The sequence below is a fragment of the Rhopilema esculentum genome, chromosome 12 (assembly GCF_057945365.1).
Source record: "Rhopilema esculentum isolate cy_ngs chromosome 12, ASM5794536v1, whole genome shotgun sequence".
NCBI lineage: Eukaryota > Metazoa > Cnidaria > Scyphozoa > Rhizostomeae > Rhizostomatidae > Rhopilema > Rhopilema esculentum.
Genome location: NC_142826.1, coordinates 5,364,087 through 5,385,810, shown reverse-complemented (window position 1 = coordinate 5,385,810; position 21,724 = coordinate 5,364,087). Strand labels below are relative to the sequence as shown.

The window sequence follows — 21,724 nt, the reverse complement described above, 5'->3', positions numbered from 1 at the left end:
ATATAGTTGTCACTAAAAGCTTTTCTCAGTTTCAACTTTTTCAGCCATCACTGAAAGCTTGTCCCAACATAAAATTGTTACTGAAATTTGTCCCAATATAAAATTGTCACTAAAACTTGCCCTAAAAGCTTGTCCCAATATAAAGTTGTCACTGAAAGCAGGTCCCAATATCAATCCTCACTCAAACTGTGTTTTCAGTCTTTGGAAGATGTAAATTGAACTAAACCTTTAAAGGATTTTTTTTATTAAAACAAACCACTTCTCTGCTGCCTTTGATTATTGCGAGTTTCTTCTTTTGTGATAGCTTTTGTCTGTCTCATGTAACAACGGTCCATATCGAACCTTTTTTATCATTAAAGAATCGCAGCAAAGAAAGAAGAAGCATTGAGTAGTCTTCAAAAGACACTTAAGTTGTTGAGGGAAAGAAGGAAGATCTTAGAGCAATCTCAAGACTTCCAACAATTCAGAGGGGATGTTGAAGAAGTAAGCGTCGGTTTAATACAAATGCTACATTTTCTTTGTACCCTGTTTGCGTAATTAAGTACCCAAGTATGTTCCTTGTAACAATAGGAACATAAGTTGATTTCATACCTATCTTGGTTTTAGCAACATGTCATTTTTCCACAGTTTCTTTCATGGACGGATGATAAGCTGGCTTTGGCAAATGACGAATCTTACAAAGATTTGTCTAGTCTTCAAAGCAAGGTTTTAAAACACCAGGCTCTTCAGGCAGAAATTATTTCAAATGCTGTTTCAAAGAAGCGTCTCGAGCAGGTATATACCTCCTTGATATCTCTTTTATCAATGCTACAACTAATGCTTTTTCAATTGGACAATTTCTCTCATTTATACTATTATACTCAGCTTGTTTTGTAGTCTCATCATTAAGAAGAAACTAGGCCCTAGAACTACGAAAGAACGTTTGAACAGTAATTTTAAGATCGCACGAATCTAATATATTTTTCATTCAATGTACCCTTCTGTGTCGTATATTTTGTTGTTTATAATAACCACTGATATTGATTTAGGCTCTGTTATATCTTAAAGGTAATCAACAGATATAAATCTGGCTTAAGCCATCTGTCAACTAGTATTAGCCAATCAACGAGTGTGAAAGTGGAATCATACTCACTGATTGGTCAATTTTTTTACTGAAAGATTGCCTAAGCCTCGTTAGTATCTTTCGACAGCCTTTAAGGAACTGCGTACTGATAAAGAGGAGTGGTTATACCCAAAAGCCGTGATTCTCAAGCTGCAATTATATGGATGGCTCTAACTTATTACTTAATGTTACGTCATACTGTCTCTGCAAACCGGTTCCGTCAACGTCCAGTTGTAGAAAATAGGTGCTTAAAGCAGCATTTATTTATAGCGATCACGCCAATAGCAGATGGCCTCTAACAGAAAGCGATAATTCCCCAAAACGTGGCACCTTTCGAAAGACTTAAGTAAACCAACATACTACTAAGGTACCTGCTGGTCTCAGGGGTGGCGCTAGAGACAAACCTTCGAGGTGCCGAAGATTATATTCTCCGTAACTGCCGACGCTGGATGTGTCAAATTGCCGACAGAAAAAAAATTCGATTTGCCCCATTTAGTAGGCAGGGCCGTCGCGAGGCAAGCCTCGTTGGGTGGGGGGGGGGGGCTGTGTAATGCAAATTTACCTGATTAAAAAATTATTGCCTGAAACTTTTTAGCTGGTGTCACAAACCTCTGCAATACATTTTGTCAATCTAACTCTGTATGATAATGACCGACTTTTCTAATAGTCTTGTCAAATCTCTATATCGGGACGGGCAAAATATATAGTTACTACCTGAGGCGGCACCTGTTGCCGCCGAAGGGGCAGGAAATTTTCGAATTGTGATGCTTCAAGTTCCCTGGAAAATGCACTCTTTTAGGCAGATTTCACTAAAGCAATCCTCCTAATCCTATTGAAAATTATTGTCTTTTTGCAAAACTTTTTACAGCAGATAAAATCAACAATTTCGCCGTGGTCTCGAAAAATACCAGGTTGTCAGTTACTTTTAAATTTAGATCCCTCTCTCCATCTTAGCATGCCTTATGAATGTTAAGAAAAATCTGGAGCTCATAGTGAATTGCAGTTGATGCTTCTACTGAGAAACTTTAGGAGAAATGGACACGAGGCACAATTTTAATTTTAAAAATTTTAACAATTTTAAAAATAGAGCATTTTTCCAAAATCGTTTGTTGTGGGTGCAAAATTCTCCCTTGCCCCCTCCCCGTCCCCACTTTCCAACCTGTGTCGGAGTCCACGAGATTTTCTCGGCAATTTGTGCCTTGTAAGAAACTTAGTGCGCAAATATTGCCTATTGTTGAATATTTCTTCCTATCTATGTTGGAAGAAATTAATCGATGGTTTTCTCTAAACCATTCGTTTGTCGCAAGCTATGCGGTGAACAATGCTATTGAAAAATAGTTGATGGAATAGGACAAGAAGTGCTTTTTGAAAAATTTATTACGCAAAATGTGCTCATGATCGAAATGTTTTCATTGGCAATAATAATGTCTTGAAACGAAAAGAGAATCCCTTAAGAAGAAAATTCATTAAAGACTTTATTTATAACCGAGAGGAGCACGATGGTATTGTGGGTCATGCGAAGGAGCACCATGAAATTAAGTCACAGCTTTCACGGAAGAGACAGGATATAATGACACTATGATAGTAAAATTGCCGAAGAAAAGCCATTGAGAAAACCATAAACCAGCCAGTGCAGTTTTCTCCTCGATTATTTATGTCATTCAAACAACATGTAAACCAGGTGACATCCATCAAGTGCCGACGGTATAGAGAAAGCAAAAATTGATTGCCTGCCGACGGGGGGGCTAACAAAAATTTAGGGGGGGCTAAAGCCCCCCCTTGCCCCCCCATGCCGCCACTCCTGGCTGGTCTTCTTCGGACAGCTTAGTTCAAGAATAGTTCATGAAACTCCAATATTTTTTTGCCATAATCAATTTCTAGTCTCCAGTTTTAGCTTCTTACAACTTTGTGTAATTCTTGATTGCTCAAAGTTCTCGTAGTTTGCCAAATTCACCAAAAGTCGAAACTTTTTTAGCCACCCATTGTTTTATCCTGACCGAGAAAGAAGAAGATCGCTCATGGAAGAAAGCTGGCTTTAAAACTTTAAAAAATAATATATCTGAATCAAATGCTCATTCCCTTTATTACTGCTTCTTAATAACCAGGCAAATTAAAAGGTTTACTAACTTTCCTTTGAGATTCACAGAATCTTTGACTTTATGCAATAATTCAAGGAGGTATTAATGTCGAGGTCTGAAATGACGAGCGTGCTTTTCAATTTTTTCTGCATGTTTTTTTTCAAGACTGGCGAGGACATGATAGCAGAAAACCATGTCTCTTCAGAAGAGATAAAAGATCTACTGCAAAACCTAGACGATAACTGGGATCAGCTTGATAGAAGCTCACGCGTCAAGCAACAACATTTAGAGCAAGCAACTACAGCAAGGGCCTTTTCAAGCGCCATTGACGATTTCAACATCTGGTGTGATCAAATCAAAGTGCTACTTTCTTCTCAAGATTTTGGGGATGATTTAGCAACTGTTAGATTTTTGCGGAACAAGCAGCTGGTGAGACCTGGATTGTTGTTAACAGTATTGTGATTTTATTAGGAGTGTTGGCAGCATCCCTAGCCATAACAGTATCGGTCATTTGTTTTTCTCCGTGTAGCGTGAACAGTTTTTGTGAGTGGCAAAATATCATTCATTCTTTTTATATTAGCTTCAACGAAATAAACAGCAGATCTGATTTTGCGAGAAGAATTTTGAGGGATGTTTCATTTCTGTCATCGCGAAGGACTTGAACATCAATGTAAAGGCAAAAATTTGTGACAAGCGTCAAACTGCAAAATGAATGTAAGATGCAGAAAGGTCACCTCACTCAAGACTTTTACTAAGCACCTACAACGTTTAAAATCAACTTGAAACGCTTTCACCTTGAAGGATTCTTTTAAACCAAGCAATCTGGAGTCGCTTAGACTGTATTTTTAGAGATATAACGCAATTTTCTTATATTGACAAGATAAAAAATTATCTTCTCTAAATCAACTATTATGCAAAAATTTTAAAAATCTTTCTCAGAAAGCAATGAAAAAAGCATGATCTGATTGTGATAGCTAAAATTATTTTGTTTTCAATTAGCAGCTGTTGGCTTAGGGACTGCTACCATTTGTTGACACTAATTGTATCGTCTGATGTTTGTCAATAATTCAGTTAAGAACAAGATTCTCGATATCTATCGAAAGGGTCATTCAATATATCGTTTAAATGTGCTTTAGTCAATTGTCGCATAGATATGTCACAAGGCGTGTTATTGTGACTTGGGCGGGACACAGATGTATACCGCAAAGAGAAGCATGTCTTCTAATAAGAATATAATATATATATATATATATATATATATAATATATGTAATTATATATACTTAAGAGAGAGAACCTCTCTCCATGCGTCGTGCTCTTTGCTCAATATTATCAATGGGAGGGTGTAATGTGAATAGATGCTGGAAATGCCAAATATGATAAGACCTTCTCGCCAGATGTCCCGGAGCCAAATGGAGATTTTTCTGTCTCTTTCACAATGTGTATTAAGTGATGGGTGTTTTAAAAATATCTAATGGATGTTTTGTAGGCTTATATTTCGCCAATCTAACTCGACGGTCTTGTTGTTAAAATCTATGGTCTGCAGTGAATCCCTATTATCTTCGTTTTGTGATTGTTCCTGTTGTTTTTCCCAGTTATACGAAAAGGACATCAAGCAACACCAACAAGATCTGTGTGAACTGGAAAGGCAAGCAGAGAAAATGCATGAAAATGGAAATTTTCGATCAAAGGATGTTTTGAGTCAACTTGATGCCATTAAAAAACGGTATTCTTTTTCAATCTGTGTATTGCCTGCATTTATTTTCGATGCACTTAATTGAAGGGTTATACATCATCCATTGAAAATTCACTAATGTCTGCTATGCTTTGTTAATCAATCAATCAATCTTTCCCATAGTCTTGGGGATTGTTGGGGCGCCACACGACCTGGCAACCAAAATTCGCCATTACTCTCGTTCCTCTGCTCTCCTTACAGTGTCGCTCAGCCCCAGACCCGTCCAATCCCGGATGTTATCTTCCTATCGTTTCCTTTGTCTGCCTCTCCTTCTCCCTCCCTGTACGGTGCCCTGAAGGAATGTCTTGGCAAGTCCTGAAGATCATGTGACATGCCCATACCACGTCCACTTTGCTAATGTTGAATTGGTATGTTGCAGCTGCTTTTTCTCCACACTGTGCGGCTACTGAGTCTTAAATTTTTTGATGCTCTTACAAAAACACAGCACATAGCTGTTGCACAAGCCTTGTAATAAATTATTTAAAAGATCAGGTAGAAAGCTAACTAGGGCAATTAATTGATTTTTTCCCTAGCTATTATTTTGGAGCTTTTTTATCTAAACATCGTTATGGTTGTATTCTTAATTCTCGCTTCTTTCTAGATGACTTGTGTTTTCTCTCGTCTTTTAAGTTATATCTTAACACTGTGTTGTGTTTTTAAAAGAGCATAAAAAAGCTTAAGACTCAGTAGCAGCACAGTGTGGAGAAAAAGCAGCTGCAATGTATCGATTCAGAAATAGACTATCTGCATTGTTATTTGTTATTAAAGTTATGGTGCATCATTGAACAAAATAAAGTATTTCGTTTAATTAAAGTTATGGTGCATCTTTGTGGGTCAAACTTCTCAGAGGTTCGCATACTTCAGATAGTCTGGGAAGAAACTTGGCCAGGTATTTTACCATGACTCATCAACATCTAAGTGCAATTTGCCTGGCATGTGACCCAGACCTTCAAAGACATCTCCAAAACGGTTCTCTATATCTGCAATACTGAGTGGAGCCACTGCGGTGGTCGATAAGACTTTTTCCATGACAACCGTTGGTTGTGCCTGTTGATGTGTGCTGTTTGAAGCAATACTGTTAGAGCTAACATTATCTACATTTGCGTTGAAGATATTAGCATAATTAACAGTCAGAAGTCCCATCTTTTGTGCTGCATTAGCTCCTAATAATGGCACATAGTCACCTTTTACAACAACAAATCTGACAGTGTACTCAGTCTGGATCTTTGGGTTTACTACCTTAAGTTTACAAATACCATTTATCGGCAATAAGGCTTGGCTATACAGGCGCAAAGAGTGATCCGATCTTTCAACTTTTGTGCCTGGAGGAACGAAGTGTTCTGGAAGGACATTACAGGTAGCACCTGAGTCAATTTGAAAATTAATTTGCCTGCCTTTTATAATCATGGAGGCAAAAATTTTGTTCTTAGGAGGGGACTGGGACACAGCATTTATTGCCAGATTATTTTTGGGTGAAATTTCAACAATAAGAATTTCATCATCACTTGAAGTGTTTTCTTCCTTCACTGCATGTATTTTGGCTTTAGAAAATGTATCTCTCATACCTGGTGATTTCTTCAAGCTGCAATTCTCAACAAAATGGTTTCTCTTACCACAACCAGAACAATATGTGCCAAAGGCTGGGCAACTCTCTTTGTTTCTTTTATGGCTACGCCCACAAAATTTGCAGTCGGAAATAAAACCTCTTGTGTCTCCAGTGGTCTTCCTCGGGCTGCTTTGCTTTCCAACATAATGGGCCATGAGGTCTTGACTATCATCTTGGCCAGCCATTATTTTTGCTTGAGCAGTAGTTGTTTCTGTGGCCCTGCATAAGTCAATGCATTTAGATAATGAGAGTTTTGGTTCTTGCAGTAGCTTACGTCGCACAGCATTGTTGTGAATGCCACAAACAATTCGGTCACGTATCAACTCATCATTAAGTGGTCCAAATGCACATGTGGCTGCGAGGGCACGCAAAGAAGCCGCATAAGTTTCAATTGACTCTGTAGGGCCCTGTGTACAATTATTGAATTTATACCGTTCGTAAATCACATTTGTTTCTCCAATACAGTAAGTATTCCATAATTCGAAGATTCGCTCAATGTTTTGACGTTCACCCTCCTCCTGGTACGGAAGTGAATTGTGTATTCGAAGAGCTTCCGGTCCTATGCAAGTGATGAAAGCAGCCACTCGAAAATTGTCTGGTTTAGACTTCAAATTCGTAACAGTTTCGTACGCATCATAGATTTGCTTCCATTGCTTCCAATTCTCTGCCAAATTCCCTTCTAAACTTAATCGTGGGGGTAATGGCACGTTAGGTATAAACGCCGATGTTCCGCTATTTCCTTCAGAGGAAGCACTAGGCCCAGGCACGATTGGATCCGGATCTGTCATCGCAAAACAAGAACCAGCAAGGTAATCATTTACCTCCTAAACATCAAAGATGGGTGTTTCACCTGACACCATGTAAGAATATCCGGTATATAACAACGAAAGAACACCCGAATTCGAACTTCAATACTCCATTTCATAATCTCACGCATAACATAATATAACATAACATAACGAACCGGGCGCATGCCCAACATAACATAAATACGAGGCTAATAACGTCACAAGCGCAATATATATAAAGCACTTTAACATCAAGCGATTATAAAGCCTTTATAGACCAGAGGTGAGAGGGGGAGCATTATCACCTGAGCTGGCAATTAACCAGACTAACTTTTTCTGACTCAACTTTTTGTGTAGATTACGAATCCGGATGTTGCTTTGGCATTTAGGGGGGCGTTTTCTAGATATAGGGGGTCAAAGCCCAAAAACACGCGATCTGACCTAATTTGACTGTTTTCTGCTATCACCCTTTAAAAATTGGTAATTTTTGTTATTATCTGGTGATGTAGTAATCTTACGAAAACAAAAAGACAGTGATAATAGTTTCAAATTACATTTGTTCTTGAAATATAAGAAGTTTTGAAAACTTGTTGTTCAACATCGTTCAAAGAAAAGGGATCTGTTGATATAGACAAAGCTCTTACTAATCCTCTTGCCCTTGCAACAACTGAAGATACAGATGCAAAACAGCCAAGTGTATGCTACTACATACTGCATTAAAATCAATCAGAGTACCAAAAAACCCGCTGCCAAAAATTAATCTGGAAAAATAATCGGTGAAATTTCGGTGAGAACTTGAAAAATCTTCGGAGTAAAGAATCGAAAAACTTTCTGTAAGTTATTTTTATCTTCAACATAGATTATCTGGAACACAATCATAAAAATTGCAAAAATCGAATACTTTGATGCATGCCAAGAGACAGTTGAACTATCAATGTAAGGAAAATTTTAAAATATCACTGGGACATAATTTCAAAAGATAAAGAGATAGCATTAAAAAGACATAAAAAACATTTGAGATCTAATAACCCACACACACATTGGGACACATGGATAACACCCCTCCCCCCAAGAGTTCTGAATCTGTTCTCATCAGATTCGACATTTTTGGTACTTACTCAGCAAATTTGGTGGTGGCGTTAGTTAAAAAAATAAATAATAGTCGATGGTATATTTGATTGTTTTCATTTTCATTTCGATTTGTTCCTCTTCGCTCCTCGGCACGTTAATATTTCAACCGTTAATTTGCAAACTGAAACCACTGGGAGCTAAACTCCACATTACAATTTTTCAGCGTTGGTTGCGCGAACGATGAGAATGACTGCCAGAAAATCGATTAAAACAGTCAAATAGCGTTCCACCCGCGGATATTTATTTTAGGAATAAGACTGTATTGTAAAGTAGTAAAAATGTCTTTAATGAGTGAATTTTCCAGCAAACTGGAAGCATCAAAGTTCGAAAATTTCCCCCACCATGGTGCCGTCTCAGGTACTAACTTTCGTGTCATGGTTCCTATTCTGTTTAATGATTAAATGAAGTCTTTTTTTATTACTCAGAAAAGTTTACAGCGTTGTGAATATAGAAAAATCATGGAAAAAGGCCTACAAAGAACTTTCTTAACATATGTCTTTTGTCTTTTTAGGGATATTTTGTTATAAAGGCGAGTTCCCCACAAAAGAATATTAATCACGCTCAAAGTAGCTGTTCTTTCTTGTCTGTTATATTCATGTCCTGTCATAATCTTAATGATTGTGCGTCTTTTTGCAATTGGGATTCCATGCTTTCTCTCCAATTGCATAGCCCCCCTATCGGAAGGTCAAGCCCCTCCGTCAGAGAATTTCTAGCGCCACAATAAGTAGTCTCAACTCAACGATCAAGTAATATACTTTGCAAGAAAAAATTCTTGTGTTAAGATTGAGAGCAAAGGTGTAATTTAGGTGGGAAAGTCAAACACAAACCATGGGAAAGCAGATACCAAAATCTGCTACCTACTTCACCATGCCCTACGGATGAATAATGGACAGGAGACAGTTTGCATTGTGCGCTCTGGAGATGTTGATATTCTTGTTATCCTTTTAGCCAACGAGGCTAAAAACTTGCATTTCTTTATGTAGTACGGAAGAGGAAAATACAGGAGACTAGTGGGTCTAAATGCTTTTGCGCTATCTTTATTGCGAAAGCAAGCGCTCCTTGGCCTGCATGCATTTTCGGGAAATTTCTACATCTCATCCTTCTTGCGAAAAGAAAGCCTGCATTTTGGAAACGCTTTTTGGAGGCGATGAAGAAATCCAAAAAATGTTATCAGAGCTTGGCAAGAAAAATTGTTACTTGTGGTAATTTGTTACTCGGCTTAGAAAGGTTTGTTTGCACACTGTATGGAGAGAAACGATTGCTGTCAGTGAATGAAGCAAGATATGCTATATTCTGGTGGACTTTTCAAAAGGAAAACAAAGTAACTGGTCGGTCACTGCTGCCCTCATGTAAAAGCAGCCTCGAAAAACACTTCAAGCGTGCAAACTTTGTAGCAAGAGTAAAGAGACAAGCTTTACAAAGCATAATCAACAAAAAAGAACCAGCCAATCACGGCTGGTTAGATGATCTGTTAATTGATTGGTTCACGGAGCCCTACTATACTATCCTGAGGACATTGCGGAGCTATTGTTTGCAAGCGAATCAGAAGGAGAAGGCGAATTTAAACTAAACGCTTTAAGAATACAGTAATAGTGAAATTCCCTTTCCCTGTAACTGCCTGCCTCCCCCCCCCCCCATCAATGCCAGAAAAGGCCAAATTTGACAGAGCATTGATCAAGAAACCAATTTTTAATAAAATTAAACATTTCCTAAAGTGCAATAATTAAATACAGTCAAATTAGGTCACATCGCGTGTTTTTTGGGCTTTGACCCCCTATATCTAGAAAACGCCCCCCTAAACGCCAAAGCAACATCCGGATTCGTAATCTACGCAAAAAGTTGAGTCAGAAAAAGCTAGTCTGGTTAATTGCCAGCTCAGGTGATAATGCTCCCCCTCTCACCTCTGGCCTATTAATGATTTAAGGCTACGGTAAACGTTTTTGGTTGAAAACATCCATTTTTCATTTTCAGAAATTTTGAGAACGGAAGAAATCCCATGTAAACGAGTGTTTCCATAATTTCTTTATGTCTTAAAATTTCTGAACCTGTTAAGCCGATTAAGCATTGCGGTTGTGGCTGCGTGCCTCATTTACAAAAACTAGTTACAATCGCATGGCACTTCCTTTGCAACTTACATTTATATAGCTGGGTAACATGACGAATCTTTCTTTCGACAAATCCGACTGCCGAAATATTCAATATCTTGGAGAATTCTTAGTTGCTCTTCAACCACTGTATACATTAATGATACATATACATTTTTTATCATTATTCAAACTCGGAAGGGTGGCGGACAAGCAGCCTTTGAGTAAAAAGTGGTATCCTGACTCTTTTTTGCTATTTTCAAATTTCAGCTTAGTTTAAAAATCAGTTGACACAGAAAGAAGCTCGGACTTGAAACTAAAACAAGGGCTGAACAGGTTTTTGGAAGAAACTCCAAGTGCCTAAATTAATTTGATAATGAAGTAGCATTCTTCATTATGCTTTTTGAGGAACAAAAGCTTTGCCTCTAAAAATCATGTTTTCTGAAATTAATTTCATTTTTTTTCTCACAAAATGCTCTTTTCCACCAAGAATGGTTGAAATTATCGATGCCTCTAAATCAAGAAGCTTGTCACTGGAAGATGCATACGCATTGCAGCAATTCTTATTTGAAGTTGATGTGCAGCTTTCGTGGATCAATGATCATTTGGTGCAGATCGAAAACTCAGAATACGGAACTGATCTCACCGCAACTCAGAGACTTTTAAACAGACATGAGGTAAGAGACTAATAACTTCCCATGAGGCAGTCCGTTTTTTCATATGTAGATAACGAAATATGGTAATACCGTGTGTGAATTATGTTTGTGTCTTTAAAATTAATGTCTGTGGGGACAAAGTGAGGCTTTTTGTATTGTTCTTCCAAGAATCTGCAAACTTGTTCTTATATTTCTATTTGCTCTTGTTATCTAGTCTCTGTATAATTCATTTTTCACGCAGAACTATAATTCATTTTGCAAACCGTCAGGGACGCCGAAAGCGACACTGGGCAAAATGTTTAGGTTCCTTTCACCAGAAAAATTGATAAACTGATTGATCGAGAAATATCTACAATTGTATGTAAATCCTTAAATGACCTTGCACCTGAATAACTAGGTAATATTTTCCTAAAATTGTCTAATTTTCGTACTCGGGTGTTACGCAGTACAAAATTTTAATCTTCCTTAAACAAAAATGAGAACAGCTAATGGCCAAAAATCATTTGCCTTTCGAGGAACCGACGCGTGGAATGGACGACTCGGAAATGGAATTAGTCTCTACGATTCATTGTGTCAAAACGAATTTAAGAGCTTTGAACTGAGAAAATCAAAGAAAAGCTGATCTGCATCCTCATGTTTATTTTTTATCACATTTAGTAGCTTCTTTCTTTTGTCAAATTATTGTAAACAGCTTTTAATATTTAATAGGTAGGTTTGTTTGTTAACTGAATTGTGTGCCAGGGTAAATATGTTTTAGATAAATAAATTAAAATAGAGAATGAATCTAAGATTCTTTTATGATATTAAGATAAAGAAATTTTCTTTATTTACTTTTAATTTAATTTTTCCCAGCAAAGATGTTCTTTGTAATTGCCATGTCACCGAGAGTCATATTTTAATAAAGACAGTTCAATTACCAGTGGACCCCTCTTTGCATACGGGCCCAGGGGCAATTGACTCATTACTACACCCTCTCTGTTGGCATGCATATCATATCAAGCCTTTGTGGCTTACAGTAGCAAAGACCGGATCTATTGTTCGCATACAAGAGCTTCAATGGTTAAAAGGGAAATGGTTGCAAATGGTTGCACAAGTTATATATTCTTATGTATTAGTTACTCGTTGGCTAAACATGGTAAAATACATATGTGCATGAACAAATACATGGTAAACTTTTTGCAATGTTATTTTAGGCGATGGAAAACGAGCTGAAAAGTCATTCTGCCATCATTGCGAAGCTAGCTGAAAAAGGAAATGAGTTGGTAAAAAGTCGGCAAAGCTGCAAGGAGATTGCCCAGAGAGCCTGTCAAAACCTGGAACATAGTTTACGGAAATTGCAGAAGGCATCTGGTAACAGACAAAGGCGAATTCTTGAAGACAGAGATGCATTCCAGGTCCGTAAACTTTGATTCTTCAGTGAGTCGGAGAAAGGCTGCTTCGCCATTTTGTCTTCAGTTCAGGGTTGCCAGATGCTTGGAATGGTTGGCGGCCAAATATTTTACGCGTGACGGCCAAATTCGGCCAGCTAAACAAAATATACAAAGAAAATACATTTTGGCTAATTCTTATGAGTAATAGTTTAATCAATATTGGCTTTGTTTGTTGCAAAAGTCCCACTTGCTTTCAATTTGAATTTTCTATTTTGCTTGCTTCGTTATTTACAATTTTGAGATTATTTATCAAAATGTTGAATATTTTCTGTGCAAAAATTGTCCTTATCTTTGCTTTTTCAGCCAAATCGAAATGGCAACCATGTGCAGTCCCTTTTAAGTTAATCAAAAGCACTGCAAGCCACGTTACTTTTTTTTTGCTATGGCCATCCACTTTAGAACTATTTGAGATTCAAAATCTGATTCGTCGGGTTTTGACCATTTTTTCTTCTGCCTATTTTCAAACTAATTTCTACTTCACTACGTTACGTTTCTAGTTTCTGCTCGATGCAAACGAAATCGAAAACTGGCTGGAGGAGAAGAAAGTTAATATATCTGGTTTGCAACAAGGAAAAGACCTCGATGCTGCCGAGCGTCAGCTAAGGAAAGCCAACAACCTTATTGATGAATTTAGAAGAAACAAGAAAAACATAGAAACTTTCATCGAGAGGACAACAACATTTGATCTTCAAGATAACCCTAAAAGGGACCTTGTAATTGCAAAATGTGTAAGAAATGTTTTTTTCATTTTTATTTAGTGATTAGATCAATATCTCAACCAACATTAAAGTTTGTTGTAGTATATTAAGAGTTCCACTGTTCTTTCAGCAAAAAATCGAAAAGGATGAAAGAGCATTGTTTGCACTCCTGCAGAAAAATCAGGCAAAATTGGAGAATCTCCATAAAGTATACCAATTTTTCTACGATGCTGGAAATGTGAGGGGATGGCTTTCTGAGAAGCTAAAAGTTGCTGGAGCTGAGGGTTATGGTAAAGATTTTGAGCATTGGCAGGTCTGTATTATTTATAACATGATTGTGATGTATATAAGCTTGTTCCAGAATATCACAGCACCTCTAGAGGTGTGGGATTGATCCATGATGGGACATTGATCTGGAACTTAGTAAGAGTTGGAGAATCTAGGAAGCTATTTGTTTTACTTCCTTAAGCTTTAGCTCTTCCTCTTTAATGGCCATTTTCCCCTTCTGGTTTTATAGATATATTTGAACATGCTGTCTCCTGTAGTTTGACCGAGTACCTAACTTATTAAAAAACTTCCATGTGCTTTTAAATAAATTAAACACTCGGTGACGTTTCGTCACACCTGCTCCGGAAGATCAGATTAACGTTTATAATTAGGTTGCGCTTCATCCTAAAATGGCTAGTTTTGGTGTTTTAATAGTAATGGTATCTTTGAACTATTTATGCTCTTCTGTGTTCATAAGGTACTCACCCAGAAGTTTGATGATTTTAAAGTCAGCGTTGCTGCTGGTAAATTTGCATACGAGTCTGTGATAAAGCTGGCGGATGACGTCATTGCTGCCAAAGGACCCCATGCTCTAAATGTATCGAATGCCAAAGGCAAGCTAAGGTACGTGGGCGTGTGATGCTGATATTCTTGTAGAATGATCTTCTTTTAAAAGACTTTTTTTTAAGTATATTGGACAGAAGTATTTGTTGTTGTTGTTGATGTTGTTGTTGTTATTAATCAAGTTTTGTATCTTTGTTTAAGTGCAATGTGGTCTAAGTTGATGGAAAAGGTAAAGCAGAAAAATGCCCGGCTTGTGAAGGCTGGAGGGCTCCATAAATTCAATATGCAAGTAAGTGATATTCTGAGTAACCTGAAGGAAAAGGAAAGTACAATATCGGTCATAGATCTAGGAGAAGATGTTGCCAGCAGTGAGTCAAAGGTTAGGGCACATGACACGGCTCTTATAGCAATTGAGGCTGTTGGCAAACAAATCGAGGAGGTTGAGCTTTCAGGAAACGAACTCACGAGGAATTATCCAGGTGAGAAACAGGCGTCTGATAATCCTAGCAGTTGATCTGTTCTCTTTGTATTAGAAAGCGATTTGCATTATGAATAACTAGCTATCATTTTGATTGTGAATCACGATAGCCACGCTCAACTATATTACTTATTCACTGTATTACTCATTCACCACGCAAACCTAGTAATTGCAGTTTTGTTCTGTATCTTTCAATATGCTTTTTGAAGAAACAGCCAGCTTTCAGGTGTCCACTGTATAATTGCAACAAAATTTTGATTAGGAGTTGAGTTGAGTTTGTTGTCTTAACCATGAAGCCAGCACACAAGAAAAGTAGAGGCCTTTAAGAATCGGAAAGTAAATATAAACACATATCATGATTATGCGTTCGAAAGTAGGTGCCATCAAATATGAGTTTCATCGATTGAGGTTGAATTTTCCAGACAGAGCTACTCTTTCAGCATACGTTGTTTTGCCAATATTTGAATGTCTGATTTGAGGTGAAATTTAAAAAAGCCTAACATAAAACTCAGACAAGGCAAGTGTCAAACTTTAATAAAAATGAGTGTTTTTTCGTTGTTGAGTTGTGGTTAAAAGAAAGCTGCAAGAAATGTACCATAATGAAATTATGTTCAGACAATTGCAAAATAAAGACGAAAGTTTACAAGGCCCATGGACAATTGTATCATTAACATGTCTTCAATAGTTTCTTCAACCAATGATAGTCTCTTCAGCCATGTGAAGATTCTTGTATTTAATTGTATTCATTTTGGTTTTATTGTTTGAAAGAACTATTAAATTGTAGAAATTCTAGCTAAGAAAACAGTATTAAAAAACATCTGCTCCTTCATTGATTTTGACTGTATGATATGATTAAAACAAAATTATGAAAATATCGACGTTCGGGAGCATGGCTCAGAGTTGTGGTTTTAATCACCGAAATGACTAAAATTTAACCTAGAGCGAGAAAAGTCGCTAGCTCTCTAGACGGAAGAGTCTAAGATGTGGTCACATCGAGTTGATTCGATAAGCATAGCTTCTCAGTGTCCTAGAAACTTTTCTGGGTAGCAAAAATTATAAGGAGGAAGACATAAAAAAGTATAGAAAAATAAACTTCAGAATGGAGTACAGAATGGAATATTATTATTATTATTATGGAATGTTTCTTTATCATAAAAGCCAATATGATGTAAAATATATACTTCCAGGATTCTCAGTTAAAAAACCTGGGTTTAAGGTAAATCATGGATTGAAAATCGGTAAATGCTTGTTACAATATGACTAAATAGAAGTAAGAGAAGAATAACTGGGTGTCCAATTGGTAAAAATGCCAGAAGTAGAACGATGATGGGTAATTTTGTGGTTGTACTGACTTTTGAAAGTTTTTTTTGCCTCTTTTGACATTAAATGTTATGATTTCAGGCAAAACAGCTGAACAAATTCAGATGCACCAAGCCTATATAAAAAAGGTGTGGTCAGATGTTCTTCGTAAAGCTAACAACAATAAAGGCAAGCTTCACGGAAGCGTCGACTATCACAGACTCAATTCGGAGGTTTGAGTTTACTTCGTTAATGGCAAATAATTTACTGGTAGTTAAGAATGCCTAAAGGAATGGAACAATTTTCTTTTTTTTCAACACACTTGCTTATGTTTTGAGATGTTTGCTTCCCATAGAAATCTCTTTAGCTTCTCAAGTGTCACGTTATCCCTTGCGTTTTATTTGCGCAAGACACAACAAGATACAGGGCAGTGTACTACGGCAAAAATCTAATTATTTATATCCATGTCATTCAAGAATTCTAACCCTCAAGTTGATTTCCCGTCTGCAAATTACTGTAAAAACATTCAATTTTGACGACATGTCAGATATTTTTGATAGAATAAAAATTTGTTCTGCTGCACGATGTCAGGTGAATTTGCTTCAATTTAGTTATTCAAACGGTCTAAATAGCATTTTTCTTTATTGATAGTCTCCACTTTTCGCTTTTTTTCTCTAACAGGGGGCTAGTTGGGTAAAATTACTTTCTGAAGAGGGATGCCCCTCTTTATTACGGTGAAAGTTTGGTGCTGTAAGGCCCTTGAAAGTTTTGGAGATACAGACTTGGAAAATTATCAAAAACGTTTGTTTTTAAAATTCTTGGACTTTAAAGTGTCCTAAAAAATTGTCCTCAAACAGCTTTGACAGATTTGCCTGCTCTAGATTTACTTTGGTTTAAGATACGATTTTACTAATCACAAAATTTTCCCATAATTATTTTATGATTGGTAAGTTAGCTTCTACATTTAACGCTCTGTTTTCGCAACTGACAGATTACCAGGTTGCTGTTGTGGTGTCAAGAAGCAGTGGAGATTTTGAATGCAAAGGAATCATTAGAAACAGTTGATCAGGTCGAAGAGGCGATGGATAGAATGGACGATTTAAAGCTAGAAATTGATGGCAAAGAAGAGAAATTTGCATTTGTCATTCAAGCTGGGGAGCAAATGGTGGAGGAAGGACATTATGCTACTGAGGAGGTTTTTGAAATTTGTACTTGACAGTTCTAGTGAAACAATCTGAAGTTGATAATTGCGTTACAGAGGCTTCGCAAAGGGAGTGTCCAGGGGGAAGGGGATGCGGTACCCCAACACTTTGTCCTTCGGCAAATTAAGGATTTTTGCCAGGCAAAAGAAGCAATTGCGTACTCAACCTGTAACCTTTTTGCAACAATTGTCTTGACAATTCTGTAGTAGTTGAAATTTCAATGTATGGAACTATATTTAATATAAACTTTGAAAAAGAAATGCATAAAGCAGCATATGGGAGTATTTATCTTTTGACCACACTCTTCAAGAGTGTGGCACGCTCGTTTTTGTCGGCAAAAACCACTTCTTTATCCCTGCAAAAAAATTATCTTGCTTTGCCCATGCTGCTTTCAATCTATTTCATAACCGTTCTTTGAAAGAAATTTCATAGCATCTTATTGAAATTTCCCTGAGCAGTATTCCAATTATATGTTGTGAAGGATATTGGTTTCTGTCTTTGTTAATGAGCACATCCAAGTTATATGTAAATCTTATTGCATGAAGACTTTGAATTGTCGCCTTGAATGAATGGAAATTGAAATAGCATTTGTGCTCCCATCCTTTAGAGTGATTTTGGAAACATCAAGCCTGTTTGTGAAATCAAATAATTATAAAACCAAAACCGTTATTCTGAGTGATTTGATTTTGATGGCTTTTTTTATGCAAAATGTCTAATTTTGTGTTTTAGATTCAAGAAAAGCTAGAAGAACTACTCACAAGCCACGAGCAAGTGCATGATTTATGGCTGAAATGCAGACAGCACCTTACTGAGCTGTATGATTATACGATGTTTTGTCGAGAAGTAACCAGAATTAATGGTGTCATCAACTCCTACAAGGTTTGAGTTCAATCTTATTGTGTTTCTGTTTTAGAAACATTTTTTTTCGGGCATAAAATATTGATACTTTCCTTTCTTACTAGAACTTTTCTGAACTGAAACACCATCTCGGGTGGATATTTAGACATTTTCTACAATATGTTTGCATTATTTAAGACAAGCAATGTCATAATTATATTTTCATCTCATTTCCTTTTTGCTAACAATAATCGGATTAGAATAGAACTTGGACAGTTAGTGATATCAAGCAGCGAAAGCGGCCATTTAACAGAATAATTACACATAGGAAATTATTTTGTAGACGATTCTCTAGCTACCATTTACGATAATGAAATGCATTTTTGTGTGGTTTCAAAGTCTATGACCATTTTTTGCATTTTTCTTCATGATATCTTAAAAGGTTTTAAGGATAACGAGTTGCATTATAGCTGCACAGAAACGGCTAATAAACACGCCAAGTTTAAGGCAGATATAGGCATGCTTTTATTCCATGAAAAATTCTTTTAATCATTGTTATGCTTTTCGTTCATTTTTTGGTTGTTCTGGTTCGGTGCTATGTTATTCCTTTTAAAAGATTTTCAATTTTTATCCTCCTTCAGGCCTTGTTGTGATCAGCAGCTAACTTTTTATTTTTTTTCTATAGATGAAGAGTTTAGCAATTATTGAAAGGTTGGGCGAATTCGCCATAACGTTACTACGTTTTTGCAAGCACAAAATATTTTCACTTGTTTTTTGAGATTGAAAAATCGTTAAATTGCAAGAGAGTTCAAAATTTGTTTGGAGAAAAAGAGCACATGAATTCTATTTTGATTGTGAGAAGGGAATGTTCAGTAATCAAGGAGATAAGATTTATAATTTCTTTTTTAGAATTTTCTGAACACAATTTCAGATGGACATACTGGGGCGGGAGCTGAGATAGAATCTTTACTAAAGCGTGTTCAGAAATTGAAGAATATGGTGGATTCCCATACTGCAAAGATTACAACTGCACTGGAGCTTGGGGAGCAACTCTTGTCTGACAGGCATTTTGCCTCAGATAAAGTGAAATATTTGGCTGAAGATTTGATGTCCAATAGAGATAGGTTTTATGAAGAGTTGGTGGGCAAGGAAAAGTTTCTAAAAGATGCCCTAGACTTGGCAAAATTTCGCCAGGAAAATCACGAGGTATTTATTCGAGAATGCATACGTTTTGGCAGGTAAAGAAGAACTTTGTCACTGCGTTTCCCCACGAATATCTAACCTGGTCTTCACGCATCCGTCGAAGCTTATTTTTGTCAATGTCTCTTGTCTAGAGATTCGCTAGAATCTGGTCAAAAAAACGTCTGAAGAATCTAAAAATTTCAACTTCAGTGATTTTTATGTTTGCTTTGAATTTTTGTAGTTTTTGAATTCTTCTATGCTCTTGCTAAGTGATTCCACGATTTAGTATTGAATTCTCAAGGAATCATAATTTTTGTTTAAAAAAGCTGGCTTGCTGATTAAAACTCCTTGTTTTAGACACATTGCAGCACTTTGCTTTTCTTATTTAGATTACTAGCTGGATTGTTGAGAAGTTGTCTGATATAAGGAACCGGAAAGTTGATGCTTTAAACCTTGGCTTGTATTCCACCATCCATAAAAGTGATTTGGTTGAACTGAAGTCTCACAACGTCGCAAAGGAGACCCTTCGCAATAAAGGAGAAGAAATGGTTGCTTCAGAGCATTTTTCTTCTGGTGAAGTGGAAGATTGCCTTTTAGATCTATACAGGCAATTCGAATTGCTAGAGAAAGAAATAAATGAGATGGGAAAAACATTGGAGGATACGAAATACCTGACAGCTCTGAAGGGAGATGTTGATTTTGCAGAAGCACACATTATTGAAAAGGTTGTTTTATGTTTCATAATAGCGCTTAACGTTTTGTTTAGAGAAACTTATAAGTAACTCAAAGATTGAGCGGATTAGAACTGCAAAGTTGTATTTGTGATGTGATGTCACTTTAGTCGTTGAATTTTTCGTCCAGACGGAAATTTATTCTGATTGTTCTTACTCTTACATTTCATTTTCTCACTCGTCTTTTATCTGACAAGTGTCGAACTTAACGAGAAAATATCTTCTCTCTAAATGTGCATCCCAAAGTTTTGATAAGCAGGGGAAGATTCCAATGAGAGAAAGATCGTTTTAAGTTTTTCCAGTTCAGCGTGAAGTTTAGATTTCGAACAGATCATGACTGCCCTATGTACTAAGGTTTTGACAAGTTTAGGCAAACGGTACTGGGCACTGATGGGTCAACTATACCGGTCTGGTCTTGTGGTTGATTTTTTCTGATTGACCTATTTCGATCAACAACTGGGTATACATTTTTCATCGTGTTCTTCCGGACCCTTATTCTGACGTTTTAAGCTCTGAGGAGTGTCAGATGAAAAAGCTTTTAGACAATATGCTGTAAAATGTTTGCTTTTCTCAAAGCCATTTTCAAGTTCTGTACCGCCAAAAAACTGTCAACAAACATTTAGTCCTTTGTCTCAAAACAATACCGTCTTAAACCAATCAGTGTTGCAGGGTCATTGCATATGTGCATTAATACACAACTCTTGAACTTACTGATTTTCCAATGATCTTTCAACGGCACTTATACCATACAGAGCTTGGGAAGGGTCTAAAACTCTCAGTTGATTTCAAGTTTGTTTGAAATCAAAGGAATCTTGAAAGAGTTTCTACAAATTTGAAGAAAATCAAACAGAGTGTGGAAAACTTTAGCGTCACTGATATAGGAAAATTAGATCTTTATTTCAAATATCAAAGTGATCTTTCATGCATGGTATTATGAATGGAGATCTATGTAGATTTTAAAACAAAATAGGTGTTACTTTTTAATTCATTGAAGCAATACAGCTTTGAAATTGATTTGATTTTACTTCTTTGAGTTTATTTTACAAATTAGATAGAAGCCATCCCAAAATTTCAAGCCTACAGTGAATATCAGCTTGAGAGGTTTCTTGTTTAAAGGGTATTTTTTTTAAATTTCAGCCTGAAGATTTTTAAAACATAAGGTTCTTGTTTATTTGTTTTAACTGTGGTCACAAAAATATATCTTCAATATGTATGACAAACCATATAGATGTTCGTCTTTTTTCCATTAAGGTTTCTCTCTTTAGATTTTCTTGAATTCAATTATTAAGTGAATGGATTTTACTGAAATCCCAATCGTAACTGTGCATGTATGGTCACGTGCTTGCTAATGACGTAGGTGATATTATTTGTGTTCTAGGAAAGAAATCTTGCAACAGATGAAACTGGTGATGACTACGATAAATGTCAAATCTTGCAAAGACAACTTGAAAACACAACAAAAGATATGAAAGCAGATGAAGGCAGAATGCATTCTATAAACGAGAAGGCCAAGGCATTAGCGAAATGTAAACCTTCGGAACTTTGTGAGGAGATATCCATGCATTTCCGGATGTTGAACAGTCGATGGGAAAATCTAAGGCAGCTGGCGGCCTCGAGAAAAAATATGCTCGATAAAGCTGCTAGGTTTCTTTTGTTCAAGAAAAATGCTGAAGAAGTTGAAGTCAGAATGAATGAAAAGGTAGCAGTTTCCTGGAAATTTTACATTTTTAAGTTTGAAGCAAAAGGGTAAAATATTTAGATGCTCTATGATATATTTAGATGAAATATTCTGACATCATATTTGCACCAGGTTGCAACGCATGGTGGCTAACGTCAGGAAGATAAGATGGTGACACG

At 36.7% G+C, this 21,724-nt stretch overlaps 2 protein-coding genes across 2 annotated transcripts in view; one reads left to right on the top strand and one right to left on the bottom strand.

The window, feature by feature from the left end:
- The window catches only part of LOC135681118 (spectrin beta chain, non-erythrocytic 5), a 129,706-nt gene that overhangs the window by 94,172 nt on the left and 13,810 nt on the right, over nt 1–21,724 (top strand). Inside the window, exons 36-51 of the mRNA XM_065195419.2 lie at nt 360–483; nt 628–774; nt 3,346–3,609; nt 4,775–4,905; nt 11,014–11,200; nt 12,373–12,573; nt 13,107–13,337; nt 13,438–13,620; nt 14,053–14,198; nt 14,340–14,617; nt 16,018–16,148; nt 16,907–17,110; nt 17,847–17,996; nt 18,864–19,160; nt 19,526–19,861; nt 21,246–21,566. Of these exons, the coding sequence (XP_065051491.2) occupies nt 360–483; nt 628–774; nt 3,346–3,609; nt 4,775–4,905; nt 11,014–11,200; nt 12,373–12,573; nt 13,107–13,337; nt 13,438–13,620; nt 14,053–14,198; nt 14,340–14,617; nt 16,018–16,148; nt 16,907–17,110; nt 17,847–17,996; nt 18,864–19,160; nt 19,526–19,861; nt 21,246–21,566 (3,331 nt within the window). The remainder of the gene's footprint in view (nt 1–359; nt 484–627; nt 775–3,345; nt 3,610–4,774; nt 4,906–11,013; nt 11,201–12,372; nt 12,574–13,106; nt 13,338–13,437; nt 13,621–14,052; nt 14,199–14,339; nt 14,618–16,017; nt 16,149–16,906; nt 17,111–17,846; nt 17,997–18,863; nt 19,161–19,525; nt 19,862–21,245; nt 21,567–21,724) is intronic.
- Nucleotides 5,609–7,526, bottom strand: LOC148958715 (uncharacterized). The gene has a single exon (XM_089111737.1). The coding sequence runs from the start codon at nt 7,306–7,308 to the stop codon at nt 5,809–5,811; it is 1,500 nt and encodes a 499-aa protein (XP_088967863.1). The 5' UTR covers nt 7,309–7,526; the 3' UTR covers nt 5,609–5,808.

What these genes read in the sequence shown, in the direction of transcription:
- LOC148958715 (XM_089111737.1), bottom strand. Translation starts at nt 7,308, where the DNA reads ATGACAGATCCGGATCCAATCGTGCCTGGGCCTAGTGCTTCCTCTGAA.